The sequence below is a fragment of the Megascapheus bottae genome, chromosome 11 (genome assembly GCF_031878675.1).
Source record: "Megascapheus bottae isolate mThoBot1 chromosome 11, mThoBot2.hap1, whole genome shotgun sequence".
Taxonomy (NCBI): Eukaryota; Metazoa; Chordata; class Mammalia; order Rodentia; family Geomyidae; genus Megascapheus; species Megascapheus bottae.
Window position 1 is genome coordinate 6720561 of NC_143519.1, and position 17030 is coordinate 6737590.

Below are 17030 nucleotides of genomic sequence, written 5' to 3' on the forward strand. Positions count from 1 at the left end.
GAAGGAAGGAAAAGGAAGGAGAGAGGGAGAGAAGGAGGAAGGGGGAAGAGAGGGGAGGGAGAGGGAAGGGAGGGGAGGGAGGGGACAGGAGATAGGAGGGGAGGGAGAAGAAGGAAGTCTGCCTCATCTGCCCACAGGGTGCACTTTCATTCCCAGGAGGAGGAATCTCTCAAGCACTTTGTGGGAGCCATTTTTGTGGTGCCTCTCCAGCAGCCTTGGGCCCCAGCCCAGATCTCCGGGTCTCCATCCTGAGCCAGGCCGTGCTTGTGTGCCTCACACAGCCACCCTGGAAGACCTGACAGTACACAGAAGGCAGAAGGCAGCAGCTCTGGCTTGGGACAGATGACAATTCTGCGCACTAAGATCATTCCAGGAAGAATGGCTGTGGCAGACTGCGAACCAGGCTGTCAGGAGACTGTCAGGGCTGCCTGAATGCCAATGCCGGCATATCCCAGGAAGCTGGGCCAGCTGGCACTCACGGAAGATGACATCCATCAACAGCATCAGTCTCCGGGCCCCAGCATTCCACCACAGCCCAAACACAAAGCCAAAAGTGAGAGAAGAGCCCTGGGGCCTCAGCTGCTAAGAAGCACTGTGCAGTGACACTGCTTCCAGGCTGTGATGCAATACAGCTGAAAGCACAGGGTGCCGACCACCCCCCTGGGCCACTCCTGGCCCTTTGCAAGCCAGTTGCTCAGTCAGCCTCAAACGATTCTCCCCAAAACAGAAAAATGAGGATAACTGAAAAAGAACTCCACATTCCAAACGTAACTGGAAGTGGTATACGCCACGGGGACTCAATGTGGATAGAACACTTTACATGCTGCCACTTGAGCTGTATCTCCAGTTCTGGCTTTTTGTTCATGGAGCAGAGTCTCTGGAATTTGTTTGTCTGGGCTGCCTTCAAACCTCAGCCCTGTCAGAGTTTAGCCTCCTCAGAAACTAGGATTATAGGTATGAATCACTGGCATCAGTCCCAAGGCCTCTTTTATAAAGCCTAAAACTATTCTTGAGGGCTCCATCCTCATGACCAATAACAGTCCCACGTTTTTAATAATGGTCTCATCACTGGGGTGAAGGTATGATTCTAATAAATGGGAAGGGAAACAAATAATCAGACCATAGCACAGTGCTATCTCTGCTCTATCCCTATTTTTCTATATAATAATAAATGCTATTTCTCCCAATTTTACAGCTAATCTATAGAAGCAAGTTTATTCTTGAATATTAAACTACATCCTGCAAAAAAAATGCACTGATTTGTTGCAGGATTTGTAGAACCTTTCATGGCTTTTGTGCATGCACAGCTATGTCATCTATCTGCAAAGACACTTCTGCTTCTTTCCAATCTAAGTTCTTTCCTTGCTTTTTCTTGCCATATGCCCTATGTATGCTCTCTAGTACAACACTGAAGTTTCCTTGTTTCAGTCTTACAAGAGGACTTTGGCAGTTTTGTGTCACCTTTCATAGATACGATTTTCAAGATGGGTAATGCGTTCTTCCAGGTCGAGCCTACTGAGACTTTTCACTTTCTTGAACCAGACATCTAATACATCATTTTTTAGGTATATTCTACTGATTCGTTTTCAAACATTAAACTATCTCTGTATTCCAGAAATAAATTATTCTTGATTATAAAGCCTTTTCCTTTCTATTCAATTTGTTAGCAGTTTGCTAAGGTTTTTGTTTTTGCATTGTATTTCCATGAGGGTATTGACTGTAGAAATTCGGGCTTGCATTGTTGAAAACACAGAAATCAATGGATGCTTTTAACTTCATCCTCCTGTGTATAATGTGGTTTTTTATCTTTTGTTCCTTTTTTAGAATGTTTCTCTCTATAACTGTCATCAGAAATTTTATTGTGACATGCCTTGGAAAAAAACAAAAATTGAAGGAAGAGAGAAAATCAGAGAGACATATAGAGAAATAGAGAGACTGGATATCCTTTCTATAGTTTATTAAGCTTCTTAGCTCTGTGTGGTTATAACCAATTTTGTCAAATTGGAAAGTGTTGGCAAATTTTCTTCAATATATTTACTGTCACGTCCCTGTAATTCCAGATATGTTAGCCTAATTGATATGACATCAGTGATCACTGAAACTCCTGTTTTTATTTTACCCTTTTGTCTTTGGGCATATTGTATTAGTAATTTCAATGTCCTTATTTATTCATTCTGTCATCTTTTATTTCTGACTCTATCATATTGAATTATATTCCCCTAATTGCGGGGCATGCTTTCCCTATTCCATTCTTCAATAATGTTTAAAGGAAGAGACTGAGTACTGTGAAGGGTGTTTCATAGTACTTCGTTATCTCTTTGAAGCATGTATTTGTTTCAAGAAAAATTTAAGTTAGATGTCAGTTTGGTCCTCCAAAATCCAGATTTTGTTCCGGTAGTTCTAGAGCGGCCTTCGTCCTGGAACTATTTCAGCTCTGCGGCTAAGGGGTGACTTCCAGGAGTCTGTACTAAAACATGTCCTTCCTTCTGCTGTTTCACTGGTTACTCCAAATAGTCCACAAGGACTCTGTGTCTAACTTGGCAAAAATTAGTTATTTTTCAGTGCTGTTGGTTCTGGGAGTTATTAGATTACAGGCTCACCTTCCATACGCTTCCCTCCGCCACAGGATTGTGACCCTGTGCCTATGAAGATTCACGGTCAGCCACACATCAGGGGAACATGCCGAGTTCTGCAGAGACTCCTCTGAGATGCTCCCTTCACCCAAATATTCTGTCCCACACATCCCAGCGTCTCCTCGTCTTTCCAGCTTATTGCAACTACTATGACCTGCTTAGGTCTCTTTTCCTTAATCCTGAGCCAATTGTGCCTCAGCAGGCTCTACCGTCCATTTCCTCAGGTGTCCGAAGACTGGGGTACACTCCCTCAAATAGCCAGAAATCGTTATTTGCTGTGTGTTTTTCAGAACCATACTTGACAGTATCGTTAATAAGGCCTCGCTTACTCATTCTCTTGTAGTTGGAAGCTTCTGTGTAATTCTATATGCATTTATTACACATATCATTTGATTTATGGCCATTACTAAAAATAGTCTATAGCATTCTGTTACACCAAACTGTGGTCAAGAACTTTCTTTGTCTAAATCTCCCTCTATAGCAATGCCTGAGACGTAATTCACAGTGGATGAGAATGTTCACTGAACTCATACACAGGATTTCCACTTGCATCATCCCAGCCTTCCAGATGCAGACTGGCAAACTAACTTTAAAAAAAAATTTAGGGGGGTGGGCTTTGTTTCCCCATAATTGACTGTGCTTGCTTCAGATGTAGATCTGTGTAGTTTGTAGCCAATCAAATAAAATGTTCTTTTGTCCTATTCATTTCACTGTTCTGTGTTTATTATGGTATTTATGACTGGACTGTCCGAAGTCCAATCAAGTTAGTAAGAAAAATAAGAAAAGTGTGAACTTTCTTTACCTACAAACTAGATAGAACTTAGGGAAGAGTTTCAGTAATCCCTTGCACATAAAGGGTAAATAAGTATGCTACTATTCTTGCACTAACTTACCAGCTTTCCTGAAGACAGAAATAATCAGAGAAGAATCAAATGCATTTTCATTCCCAAATATACAATTACAGAAACATTCAATGTTTAGTTCTAGTGGCTCAGAAGCTGAGGTTGTAGCTTTCATGGGCCAGAAGGTCACCAGACCCCATCTCAACAGAAAAAGCTGGGGAGTGGTGGGGTGCCCCTGTCATCTCCATTAGGGCAGGAAGCTCAAATAAGAGGATCAGGGCCCAGGAGAACCTCAGCAAACAGCAAGACCTTATCTCAACTATTGAGGTTTGTCTGAGGCATTGTGACTGTGAAATCTTAAGTTCAAACCCTAATGCAAGCAAAATTTAATCTACCTTGAACTAACATGTTCTATAAGTGATTGCCTCTGTCCATGACTAAGTTCGTGGTTTACACCTCGGTCTCTCCATTTTTAAGTACATTAATTCCTCATGGGTAGTAATAGCAGGAAGACTTAATGTTTATCTAGTATTTCGTCTGTGATGTACACTCTTGTCAGTGTTTTGTGTGTGCATACACACACCAGTACCTTCATCACAGACAGGATCTGTTTTTCATTCCCGCCCATCATTTTTGTTGTGGATGCTAATTGCTAACATCATGTCTCCTAACCTCTGAGCACCATCAATTTTCTGCCTCCCCAGAGGAGAGCAGCAGGCTTTGTCATTGTTTCTATCTCTCTTGTAGCTGCAGACACTGTGAGGGTCCCAGATCCAGCACAACTCAGGAGCTCTTGAAGATCTAGCTTTCCAGTGGTGGTCAGGGGTGCCAGGCTGTACTACTGAGACACTGAATCCACACAGGATTCACTGACTTGTGAGAAGGACTTGACCTCAGACAGGAATAAGCCCACAATGAGTTCTCCCTCCATCTCCACCTGCCTTCTCCAAGACACAGCAGCCCCCTCATTGCTCTGATTCCATGGAGGACCCTCCCATGACTAGGTATCAGCCCTGACCTCAAATCTCATCACCCCATACTTCCTGCGGGGGAAGGAAATGAGAAGCAGCTTAGCATCTGCCCCTAAGACCATCTACTCACACGGCTATTGACAAGAGCCTTGCATTTTTCAATAACTTTCAGCAGAAATCCTCCATCCCCCACCTGTCCTGCAGGGTGGCTCTGCTCTTCTCCAACCTGAGCATTCCAAGAGAGATCCACGAAGGGAAGGCCACACCATCCCCAATCTTGTCTTCAGAGTGGCACGTCGTCATTGGGGCTCAGTCTGTTCATTGGAAACAGGTCATTTAGCTTCTCACACATTCAACAGAAATAGAATTTCTCTCTCCCTTTTGTAGAAGGAGTGGACAGACTTGGAAAGCAGTCTGATTTCCCTTGTTGCCAAGAATATATACACGAGATAAATTGTGGGGGTGGTGTGCAGACTGCTCTCTAGAGATGATAATGACCCCTCTGAGCCACCGTGGAAACTCCTTTGCAGAGATCCAGCTGGCTGCTGTACTTTCCAGGTTTAGTAGAATGTCAAGAAAACAACCCTGAAATCATTTTAGTCATCTCTGTCCTTCCTTTCCTCCTTTCTCTGACCTAGATCTCCATTTCATATAACATCCCAACAACTAATCTACAGTGACTTCAAATACTACTGGCAGTGCCCACTAACACAAATAAATGGTATCATTTCTCAGTAACCACAAGATTATTAGAAGAGTCAAACTAGTTAACAATTTTAAAAAAATCACTATAGTGTAGTGCCTGGCAAAGGAGATGGTCAGCAAATGTTCTCCTCTAAATTAAAAAAAATCCATAACTGAAATATGGTAGATAAAAGGGAGAACTCAAATAGTATAATTCCTTTGAAAGTTAAAGTCAAATTTCAACCAAATAAACACCAGGAAACAGATATTTGAAAGGAATGGTGTGGGATCAAGGAGAAAGCGGTGAACAAAAGAAGAAAAGGGGGAGAGAACGTGATCAGGAATTTAATGTATTATCTTCAAAATTAAGAGTAAGGGAAGTGGAAGGTGTGGGAAAGACAGATGGGAATGTATAAAGGGATGACATTGATCAAGATGCACTGCATTTGCAAACTGCCTTGTTAAATGGCAACTCTTTATACAACTATTAAAGATAATAAAAAAAAGTGAAGCAAAAATCCAAAGTCACTTATCAATCAATAACTAGAATTACTGCTGTTGGAGTCATTGTCATCGTACTTACAGTCTTATGGATTCCAGATAGCATAATCTGATTTGTTTTCTTCTGTTCCTAAAAAATAATAACTTGTCTCTTGCATCTGATACTTTCTTTTTAGGTGCATATGAAAATAGCCAGAAGTAATTCCATGTAGGTGCTTTCTTCTCCTACTTGTCTAGTGCTTCGACCTTAGTAGTTCAGAAAGTAAATCTCTTTCACAATACACTTTTAATGAGGTTATTACCCTGAATACCCAGTGAGCAGTGCCTTGTATCATGAGTTTCCTATTTTTAAAGGTATTATTTTAACTATTTAAAGAGTTAACTTTTAACAGAAAGTAAACTTTAATTGCTGGTCACTGATACAACTTTAGTTTTATTATTATTATTATTACTTAAGATGAATACTTTGCATATGCTTTAAGGTGTCCCTTGTGGTTAGCTACTTGCTGAAGAATTTCATGTCTCTTGCTAAGCCTCTATGTGAAGCAAACTTTTAATTATTTGCACTAATGGTAATGATATAATTGAAATTAATGAACCACTAACTGCATCCTATCTTCCAGAAGCCTTTCCTTTTCTCTTTACCACATTGTCTAACACAATTAAATAACTTGCATTTGATCTGCTTCTATTTCTACTATCCATGCTCAGAGATGAGGTCCTACATAAGCAAAGAAGAGTCAAAATACGTCAGCTACCAACAAAAAAGGTAAGGATCTTAGTATGCACCAAAGAGAATGTTCATTCCACAGAGAAAGAAGATGCAATTGCATTTCTAGGTATAAGAACTAAGTAGGAAAATATATTCTACATTGGTAATTATTAGTTATATACCATCAAGACAAAAACCCACTGTGTTCAGCTAGGCCAAAAAGTAGTTTTCAACACTTTACCCAACTTCATATGGTGCATGTTGCCAGAACCTATACTGAAAGGACTCCATTCTCAAGGACATAGAGCAACGAGTGTGAGCAGTCTCCTCTTCTGAGGAGAGCAGTGTTCGTCATAAATTGCTTGAATGTTTCTGCATGCATCATGCACATTTGCCCCCTCTCAGCTCTGGCATTGCAAAGGCAACACCTTCCATTGCTGCAGTGCAGATCAGCATGTGCTATGAATTTCCTTGACCACCACGTTTAGTTTGCTTGCCTGTGTGCTTTTCCTAGTGCACTGGGCTCGTCTCCACAGCAGGACAGCAGCAATGAGAACAGCTATACAGAGCTTTCAGCCAACAGAGGGAAGCAAGATCCATATGCCTTTGAGATCGGAGATTGTCCCAGCTTTGAAAGGAGCTCATAATACTCAAGAGAAAAGAATAATGCAAGCTTGATGTCCTGGTGACTCACCACCATAAGCACTGACTCACCTTGCCTGGAGGATGTATTTTTAGCTTAGGGGAGAGGACAAATGGTCTTCAACTGAAGTACCAAGGCTGAGCTCTGCTACATAACATTCGTTGGCACAAAAGCAGCTATTCCACACCAGGCATTACAAACTAATATGCATTGCAGATTTGTACCACTGAGGAAGGACCTTGCCCTGGATTCTCCTTTTACCTTCTCCTTTCCTCCAAAAGGTAATAAGTTTTGTCTTGACTTTCCTGAGCCTTACTGAAGTGGGCTCGAATGACTATCTAGCCCTTGATCTCAAGAACCAAGAAAAATCACTCCACGGTTCCTTCTTTCTCAGCAACTAGAATTGCTTTGGGTTCCTAGAGAAGCTCTTTTCTTCCCTGTTCACACTATGGCGCCTGGAATGTTTACTTGCAGACTCTCCTCAGACTCTCTTGCTTTAATGAGTGCTTTGTCCTTACAGAGCTGACTCAGTCTGATGTGGAAGGCTCTCAGGGTTGCTCTGTCCTAGATCTTGAATGTCCTTCCAAATAAATGCCCGATGGCAGAGGGCTCATTGATTGTAGAGACAAATGCATTTGTTCCCATTACAGAGCTTCAGGAAATGTCTGGCATTTCAAAAACAAAAGGAAAAAATACCATTTGTATTATTCTGATCAAAGTACCAGGGTCCACAAAAAAACTAAGCCAAACAAATTCATACCAAGATTGTCTTGAAACTATTTTAAAGACTGTATGCATACAGGTTGTTGTTTTAAAAAAAAATTTAAATGTGTTTTGAAAACTGAAGTCTAATGCTGCATGTCCTCTAGCTCTCAGTCTCAGGGCATTCAATGGCATCTGTGTGCGATTTTTGCTAAATGTATCCTTTTTGTATTACAACACTGCTTTTATTGTTTTTTAACTTCTTTAGGCTACTTTCCTTCATGCTTTTCTTTGTTTTTTTTTTCTTGTAAGTGGATATTGGAGCAAGTCTCTGAGAGCTCTCCTTACGCCTCCCCCTCTTCACCCATGAGTGACGGCACAATGGATCCTACCTCAAAAGCTAGAGGAAGAATTACGCGTGTCAACACTTGCAAACATTGCTTTCACTATATTCCCGTCAGTTTTCAGTTTACCCCCACTGTTGCATGTGTTACATTCTTATTGTAGGCTTGTTGGACAAGCCTACCAAATCCAGAATGGAAGAACTGTTTGTAAGAGAGAGGAAAGACACTCTGTCTCCCAGTGAGGTCACAGTGACCTGAGCATTGCTGATGTGAGATTAGTCTAACCATTGAGCTTTGATCTTCAGTGGCTCCTTGTTTACCACACAGCAGAAACTTCATATCCTAATGCTCAAGGCCCCAACCTTCTAACCCTACTTCCTTTCGCTGCTTAGCCACACTATCTGCCTCAGCAAGGTAAAATCTGACACGGCATTTTCTCTCAATATTTTGCATTATTCTTTTATTTACAGCTTTATTTCCACTTGAAACTTACTGCACCATTCTTCCCAACTCTGGTTCAATTGCTGTGTCAAAGTAAGCTGTACGGCTTCCTTCCCTTTCTCCAACACTGTGCTTTGCTTACAGGCGGCACTAACACTGATCTGTGTACTATAATGAAGCCCTTTTCCTTTCCATTCATCAGCTCTATGTTGGAGCGATTACACACTGGACCACAAGGTGGGTTTGGCTTCTTTCTCCTTCACCAAAGTGAAAACCTGTGTCGAATATGGCAGGCTTTGCCTGTGTGCTTTACACAGCCGCTTAGGCCATCCTCGAGTTACTTCATCTCGCACTGTCTGGATTAATAGGAACATGTTATCCCATGTAATACAAAAGGAAATGAAGACACGAAAATCACCCCAAATCATATGAACAGTAAAAGTAGGGTGGAGATTTAGGCCCGGCTGTCTGGCTTCAGAGTACTCAAACGCCACAGACCATCTAAAAGTTAAGTTAAATTAGCTTCTGGAAGCTCCAGAAAATCCTATGATCTCTTATATTTTTGAAGCAGCATTCCTTATGATATTTTTAATGACCCACAACTGAACTACATAAGCTCAAGTAAAAGTGTTAAAAGGAGGAGGAGGAAAAGAAGAAGAAACAAGACAGCGCTATGCCATGATACATAACAGAAACCTGTGATGATTCCTTAACTTTCTCTTCATCCTTGCAGAGTAGGGTAGACCCCAGTGGGAATGGTGCTCACACATGGGTTTCTACTGGACAGCCGCCTAGTCAACTCTTCTGAGAAAGCAGAGGCCCACGGACTTTCTCAAAAAGCTGTTTACCTTAAGTTATTCTGGAGCTAAAGACATGCCTAAACATTGGTAAGGAATGTTAAGAACACTTGAACAAGGGTCAGAAGAAGGTCCTTGGGCTTGGAGGTTAAAATCATATTCCTGGGTCTGCAAGGACTATTCTAAACTCTCAGTGACTTCCTACCTGTGTTCATTATGAGGCGATTAATGAACATGTAAAATGTTCATTGTCCACGAGTGTAGGATGATAATACTCACATCATGAATTCTGAAGGACTTCAAGATCACATTTTCTGACAGGTGACTTCTTATACCATGTGATTGGTCATGTAAATTTCAACTGCTTGGGTTAGCAAAAAGAACCAGGAACAAAACATTTTTGGTAAAGGAAAAGGTGGAGAATTGATAAAAGGATTCTCATCTTCAGGAAATAATTGTTCTCATGGAACAATGCTGGTGGCTGTGGTTTGACCTCAATGTTTATCTCCCACTAAGATGGAAGCATTTCATTGGGTGAAGATTAGATTCATTTTAATATTTCCTATAGTGTTACGATAAGGAAGAACAAAAGAAATCAAAAAATATCTGCTTGTCCCTAGACAACATTCTAACATGAAAACTAATACTCCATAAACATTTTCTACATTAACTGTAACATTTAATCTCCAGCAGCCACTTTCACATCCAGTCAGCCAACACTGCAGAGGTTTGAGTTATTATAGCACACTGTGCTTAATACCTTATCTAAAATTCCGAAGACTTCAAAAACTCATGAGACCCTCTTCTTTGGGGTAAATTTTGCTACATACTATTTAATACAAAACTACATGTATAATTGATACTAGTATGAAATTCAGGAAAATATAAAGTGTCAACAGAGACGATCTTGAGTAGAGTCAGAAAAGCCTGGGCTTATAACAATAAAAAATAGGAATAATAGAGTCTCCAAGGTTGAAAGGACTTTAAAGGTTATCTGTTTAACTCAAATGCAATCTGTAACAGATCCTCCTGAATCTGGCCAGCCCTGTGTAAAGATGGGTAAGGTTATGGTATTACCAGGATTTCATACACATTTCCCACCCAAAACTCATTTCTGGTACTGACTTGTTGACAAAGGAAAATAAAATGGAGCCAAGGTCAGGGAGGGTCTATAAATGTGCTTTCTGGCCTCCCTTGCAGCTGTTAAACAAGCTTTTTGCTCCCTTTTAATTTTCTGCAACTTTGATTCCCAATCCTTAGACAAGTTGGGTGCTTATAGAAATACCACTGGGTAAACTGAGAACTCTGGAGAGGGAAATTCACATGAAATGAAAGCAAGATGGGAGCAAGTTTGTGACACTGTCAATGGGACAAAGTTGGGTTCTGATTGAGGGTAGCAAATGTTCTGACACTGATCTGGAGCTGGGGAAAAGCCAACTTTCTATTTAAAAAATGCTCGAATAAAAAATAGCATAAGATTTATCACTTTCATCAAGTTGAAATATACTGAATTAATGTTAATTTATTCATATTATTATTCAAACCAATCTCTGAAACTCTTCCATTTGACAAAAATTAAACTCCGTGTCCACCCTTTTCTCCCCTCCTCAGTCCCTCAAAGCCACCATGCAACTTCTTAGAAATGTGACTGATTTAGATGCCTCATGTAAGCTGACTGCTGTAGTGCTTGTGTTTTGTGACTGGCAAATCTCCCCACATGGTCTTGAAGATCATCAGTTAATCATGTATGGGGATTTCATTCTGACATGTCTGCAGATGCATGTTCTGTACCTTGATGAGACTCCCCCTCTCCACCACGCTTCCTCCTTCTCCCTACCCCCTGCCTCAGTCTTCTACATTTTTAGATAAAAAATAGAATTTGGGACTTTACAAGGAAGAATAGGAGAAAATACTAAGTTTTCTTGGCATAGGTTGAAACTTTCTTAATAAGGACCCAGAAACACAACAAATCAAAGAAAGTCTGGAAAAGTGGGACTGCATTAAACTGCAGAGCTTCTGTATGGCAAAAGACATAGCTAGCTAGACTAACTAGAAAGCATACAGAATGGGAGAAGATCTTCACTAACCACACAACAGACAAAGGCCTCATACTAAAATATATCAACAGCTCAAAAAATTGAATCACTCCAAAACTAATCTCCAAAGTAACAACCATCCCATTAAAAGATGGGCCAAAGACTTAAAGAGAGTCTTCTCTGAAGAAGAAACAAAAATGGCCTATAGACACATGAAGAAATGCTCCACATCTCTGGCCATAAAAGAAATGCAAATCAAAACAACTCTAAGATTCCACCTCACTCCACTTAGAATGGCCATGATCAAGAAATCTAATAACAATAGATGCTGGGGTAAAGTGGCCAGGAGGTATCACCTCTACACTGTTGGTGGGAGTGCAAACTCGTTCAACCACTGTGGAAAGCAGTATAGCAGTTCCTCAAAAAACTAAACATAGAGCTCCCCTATGACCCAGCAATTCCACTACTTGGCATTTACCCTATCGTCCAGAAACAAGGACATGCTAAATCCACTAGCACAACGATGTTCATTGCAGCACTATTTACCATAGCAAAGATATGGAACCAACCCAGATGCCCCTCAGTTGATGACTGGATCAACAAGATGTGGTATTTATACACAATAGAATTCTATGCTGCTGTCAGAAAGAACAACATTGCCCCATTTGTAAGGAAATGGATAGACTTAGAAAAAAATCATATTAAGTGAAATAAGTCAGACTAAAAGGAACATAGGCTCAATGGTTTCCCTCATTTGTCATAATCAATAGAAACCTTGGGCTCTCCTAGCAGAGATTTACAATGTAACAAAACCTAGATTCATAAGGCCATATAGTATGACACTAAATGAAAGGACCTCCAGTATAGAGAAACAAAAGCCATATAATGAGTGATTGTTGTCTTAATGTACTATGTTATATCTCATCTCTTTTGCTGTCCCTTGGTTATCTCATATTATTACAGTATTTTACCTTGTTACCTGATATATTGGACATATGGTTATTTGGTTATTTGAAATCTGATAGGGAAGGGGGAAAACAAGATGAGGGGCAGGGGTGGGGGGAGGGAAATGGGGACCAAGACATGAGAAAGGGTATCAATGTATGTGAAGTAATGCACCTTCTATCTGGTGAATATAATGTCACCCTTCTATTAATTACAATAAAAATATATGAAAAGAAAAAAATATGCAATTTGGGGATACTTAATATAAGAAAAGTTCAAATATACTTAAGTGTATATAAACTTATGAGCACATATTACAGAATTAAGAACCCCCACCCAAAACTGAAGACAAACATTGGCTACTACAAATTATATTAGTGAAATACACAGATCAAGGACAAGACATATTTGCTTTAAAACTCTCCTGAAAGACAAGATATTTCTAAATAAAATTCAAAATAAACCAGGTTTTAGAAGCTCATAACTGATCTAGGTACTGAGAAAATCAGTGAATGAGTAGGGCAATTATTCTTCTTAGAAGGGATCATTACACAAATGTTTACCAAGAAAGAAAAGTATCTAGTATCTAGTATCATTCAGGAGAAAGCAACTCTGATGTGACAGAAATGTTCCCATGCAGTGGAAACTGATGGCTAATACCTGTAAAGCTAGCAACTCAGGAAATTGAGATCTGAGGATTGAGGTTCAAAGCCAGCTGGAACAGGAAAATCTGTGATGTAAGGCTCTTATCTCAAATTAACTGCCAAAAAACCCCAGAAGTAGTACTGTGGCTCAAAGTGATTCAGCACTAGCCTTGAGAAAATAAAGCTGGGGAATAATGCCTAGTCCCTGAGTTCAAGCCCCATAACCTACCAAAAAAAGAAGGAAAGAAGAAAGGTAAGAATAGAGGGACTGCTCTTCCCAGAGCTCTTGAATAGAACACAAAAGACAGGGAGAGTTTCTTGTATTGGTTATAGCCTGGAAAAGGAGGGTTTGTTTTTTGTTTGCTTATTTGTTTTGTTTTTTTAAAGGTCTTCTAGATTATCAACTTCTTTTTCATTCACATCAAAGGTAAAATTTTCAGTGTTCCTAAAGCACTTTACACTTTAATCTTATGGCAAAGAAGTCATGTGATTGAATTCACTGGAAATACAGTTTCTAGATTGCAATTAGTAAAAATTTGACAATGTGGTTCACACTACTGTCTTGTGAGCTGGCTTAAAGTTTCAGCCTTTGGAAAACTGATAAACTCCATCCACCCCACCCCAGTAACCCACAATAAGACACTCAAATAAGAATCCTACCCCCACTTCCTGCCTAGCTCTGCAATCTCCTTTCTGACCGCTTCCTGAGTTATCGAAACCCAGATTCTTGAAATAAAGATGAGCTCCACAGCCCCAATCAATTTAATCTCCCAAAAACTATTCTATCAAACACCAAAAACTCAAAATGCTATCTTCAATAACTATCAAGTGTCCAAGTCGTGTTCAGTGAACAGCTGGAGTAAATTACAGTTGAATAGTCATGTATTTACTAAGACTAAAGCACCTTTTTGAGCAATCCAAAGTTGCAGAATAATGTAATGGAGGCTTTTGGAGGTCTTACCACATCACAGAAGCTCTGTCTGCTCATGAGATACTCAGTGACACAACTTCTAAATCAGTGAGACATTCTGTTTGTGGGAAAGGGATACGCCATAAGAAAATCAAGGCCATGTGTGACTAAATTGTGGTGCCTCAGATTTTTTTTGTGGAATTGACACCCATTGATTTTAGAAATTACACATTTACCAGAACTTAAGAATGTTTCTAAACAAGACTTGCCCACATTACCAGTTTCAGTCACCCTATAATTTTGTCCCATTAGCTAGCTCAAATTCTAGAGGGGGTGACAAGAGTGACAATATTTAGTATACTTAATGTATAAAAATTAAAATGTTAGCTATCCAGGTTATGGCATCACATATCATATGTTTCTTTGCTTCTCAAAGGAATCCTGAAGATTGAGTTTAGTTTTGGGGTTTTTTTGTGTATGCCAACACATTTTAAAGAACAGTTTGCTGGAAATTTTAATTGTATGAAGACAAAACAATCAACTGAAAATAAGAATGAGATGCTTCCCTCTCCAAGTCTTTCAATAATATAATTGAGCTAACATTTACTGCAAGACATCATCTTTGAGGGTAAAATAAAAGCCGTTTGAGAAGAAGTACTTGAACATTACTCAAGAAATGCAATAGCAATCTGCCCCTTACCACATAAGGGAGGATAAATAAAAACAAATTTTCAGCATAATCATGCCTATGTAAGCATGAAGCAAAATTCATGATCAAAGTAAGGAGCCAAAAATCAGCCAGGAACAAAATCTGGTGTAAGGTTTGAGATGGAACTTACCAAGACAACATACTGTCACATTATTTTCTGAAACAATCCTGCACATTGATCACAAATTCCAAATCAACTAATTAATTGACATACAAATAACAATCTCTGAAAAGAGCAAATGAAAATAAAGCAAAGGAAATCTTTTCTAATTGACAACATCAAATATAAGTCAAAACAAGTATGTTTGGCCAAAATTTCTAAAAATTAAAATAGATATGAAAATACAAACTAATAAGACAGAAAATATAGAAACCTAAGGAGGTTAAAAAAATTGTGGAGGCCTTCTTAGCTCCAGCTCTTCACTGAAATTTTGCAAGAGAGAGAACATTGCTCTATTGCTCTATTGATACAGAATAAAAAATACCAAAACAACAAACACACAGCCCAAGATACAAGAAAACACAAATATAATAAATTAGGAATGCAACAGTCAGTGGAATGAGATCTCTGGTGGCTCCAGACATTGGAGAGACTGTATTGTAAATTCACTTTTCTCAATGTATTCACAAAGACCACAAATAAAAATGGAAATAAGAAGAAATAATTAATCTTGTCAAAATAAAAGCTATAAAAATTGAAATCAGAAATAAGTGGATCCATTTGCAAGTAGAATCAACAAAGCTGAACAAAATAAAAGAATTGGCAAAAGACCAGAAGAATAGATTCAAACTAAAAGTATTGTAAAAAATGCCAGAGAAGGGACACAAAGACTTCCTTATGTCTCCAAGAGCCTGAAACAAATGTAGAGATCTGGCTAGAATAAAAAACAATTTTCCAAGTGGAATGCAAGAACAAACTAGAGAAAAAACAAGAAATACTCAATTCTAGATGGCACTGGTATCTCACACTTATAACTCTAGCCACTCTGGAGGGTGAGATTTGAAGATCACAGTTCAAGAAAATCCTGGGCAGGATATGAGTGAGACTCTTATTTCCAAGGAATCACTACAAACTTAGAAGTGGAGCTGGGGCTCAAGTGATAGACTTGAGTGAAAAAGCTAAGCGACAGTGTCAGGCCCAGAGAAGAAAGGGGAAAAAAAGGAGGAAGGAAGGAGAAAGGAAGGAAGGAAGGAAGGAAAGAAGGAAGGAAGGAAGGGGAGGCAGGTGGAAAAGAAAGGAAGAATTGAACTCTAGATCTATAAAAAGAATAAGAGGGAAAACAGTGCTCACATGGATATCAGTGCCCCACCAATGCCCAGTTCCAGTGGCACAAGGGACAAATGCTATGGTGCAGCCTTCTCTGTTTCATCTCCAAACCCACCATAGTTACCTGGACGAGCTAGCCAGGCAAGCCAATTTGGAACTGGACTGCCAGCCCAGAGGGATAAGTGAAAAGGCAAAATTCAATGAAAACAAGCAACAGCTAAGTAATGTCTGATTCTCTACCAAGGACAAAATACCAGCACAGCAAGAACCATGTGAGTGTGCAAATTCTATGGGGATGGGTGCCATTGGAATGTTCCCTGCTCAGGTTAATGTATTTGCACATATACGCCCGTAACCCTGAATATGTTTATCTATATATGTATAAAATTTAGATCTTACTCCCACATACGAGAGGATCCTTTGATCCTCCATTAGTTTTATAAGGGAATGGCATTTATATATGTCTATATATGCATTATATACCATGTACCTTGATTGGACTCATCGCCTCCATTCATTTTCCTCATCCCTCTCCTCTCTCTCCAAATCAATACATTTTTTTCCGTTTTTACCCATGTACATACACACTTTTATAATCTTCCCCCTCCTGCACCTCTTCCTTTTTCCCACCCCCTCCAGGAGTGCTCATGCCTCTGCACAACCACATTTCACCTTCCTAACATTTATTTTAGTAAAATTTCAAAACAGCTTCACTGTGGTAACTTGCACATGCATATACTATACTTTTATCTGATGGACCCTGCCCAGCTATTATTTAATCCCCTATTATTTAACACACTCTGGCTGAGCTTAGTTTTACCTCTATAGATGTGAGCTATTGTGGTATTGTTCACACTCTAACATATTTTTGTGAGTGTATCTCTTTCTACGCAAACACAAAGATCTTCATCCTTTCTCCTGATTATCTGCAGAGGCTACATCTGTGTTGAAGCACACATACTAGTAACAAAACTTATTTCCAGGGGCTGGTATTTAGACATTGCTTACTTCTTTCTACAAACCTCTTTGAATTACTTGAATTATTTATTGTAACTATTTATGGGTTAAGAAAATGATAAAGATAAATCCAAATGATAAAGTACTTACTGTTAACCGAAGCCTCTCTAGCTAAATCAAGCCACAATAAGAACATTGTACATGTTCAGGAAAATACTACTCTTCCTATTCCACTTACTCCAACTTGGTCATTCCATGCTTCATAGAGGATAAGAAAAGTTGATGCAATTGT

At 39.5% G+C, this 17030-nt stretch overlaps 1 protein-coding gene across 1 annotated transcript in view; it reads left to right on the top strand.

Moving 5' to 3' along the window:
* The first annotated feature begins 438 nt into the window (after positions 1-438).
* Positions 439-17030, top strand: part of Slc10a2 (solute carrier family 10 member 2) — a 39466-nt gene continuing 22874 nt past the window's right edge. The window contains exons 1-2 of the mRNA XM_090341774.1: positions 439-553; positions 8196-8239. Of these exons, the coding sequence (XP_090197900.1) occupies positions 439-553; positions 8196-8239 (159 nt within the window). The remainder of the gene's footprint in view (positions 554-8195; positions 8240-17030) is intronic.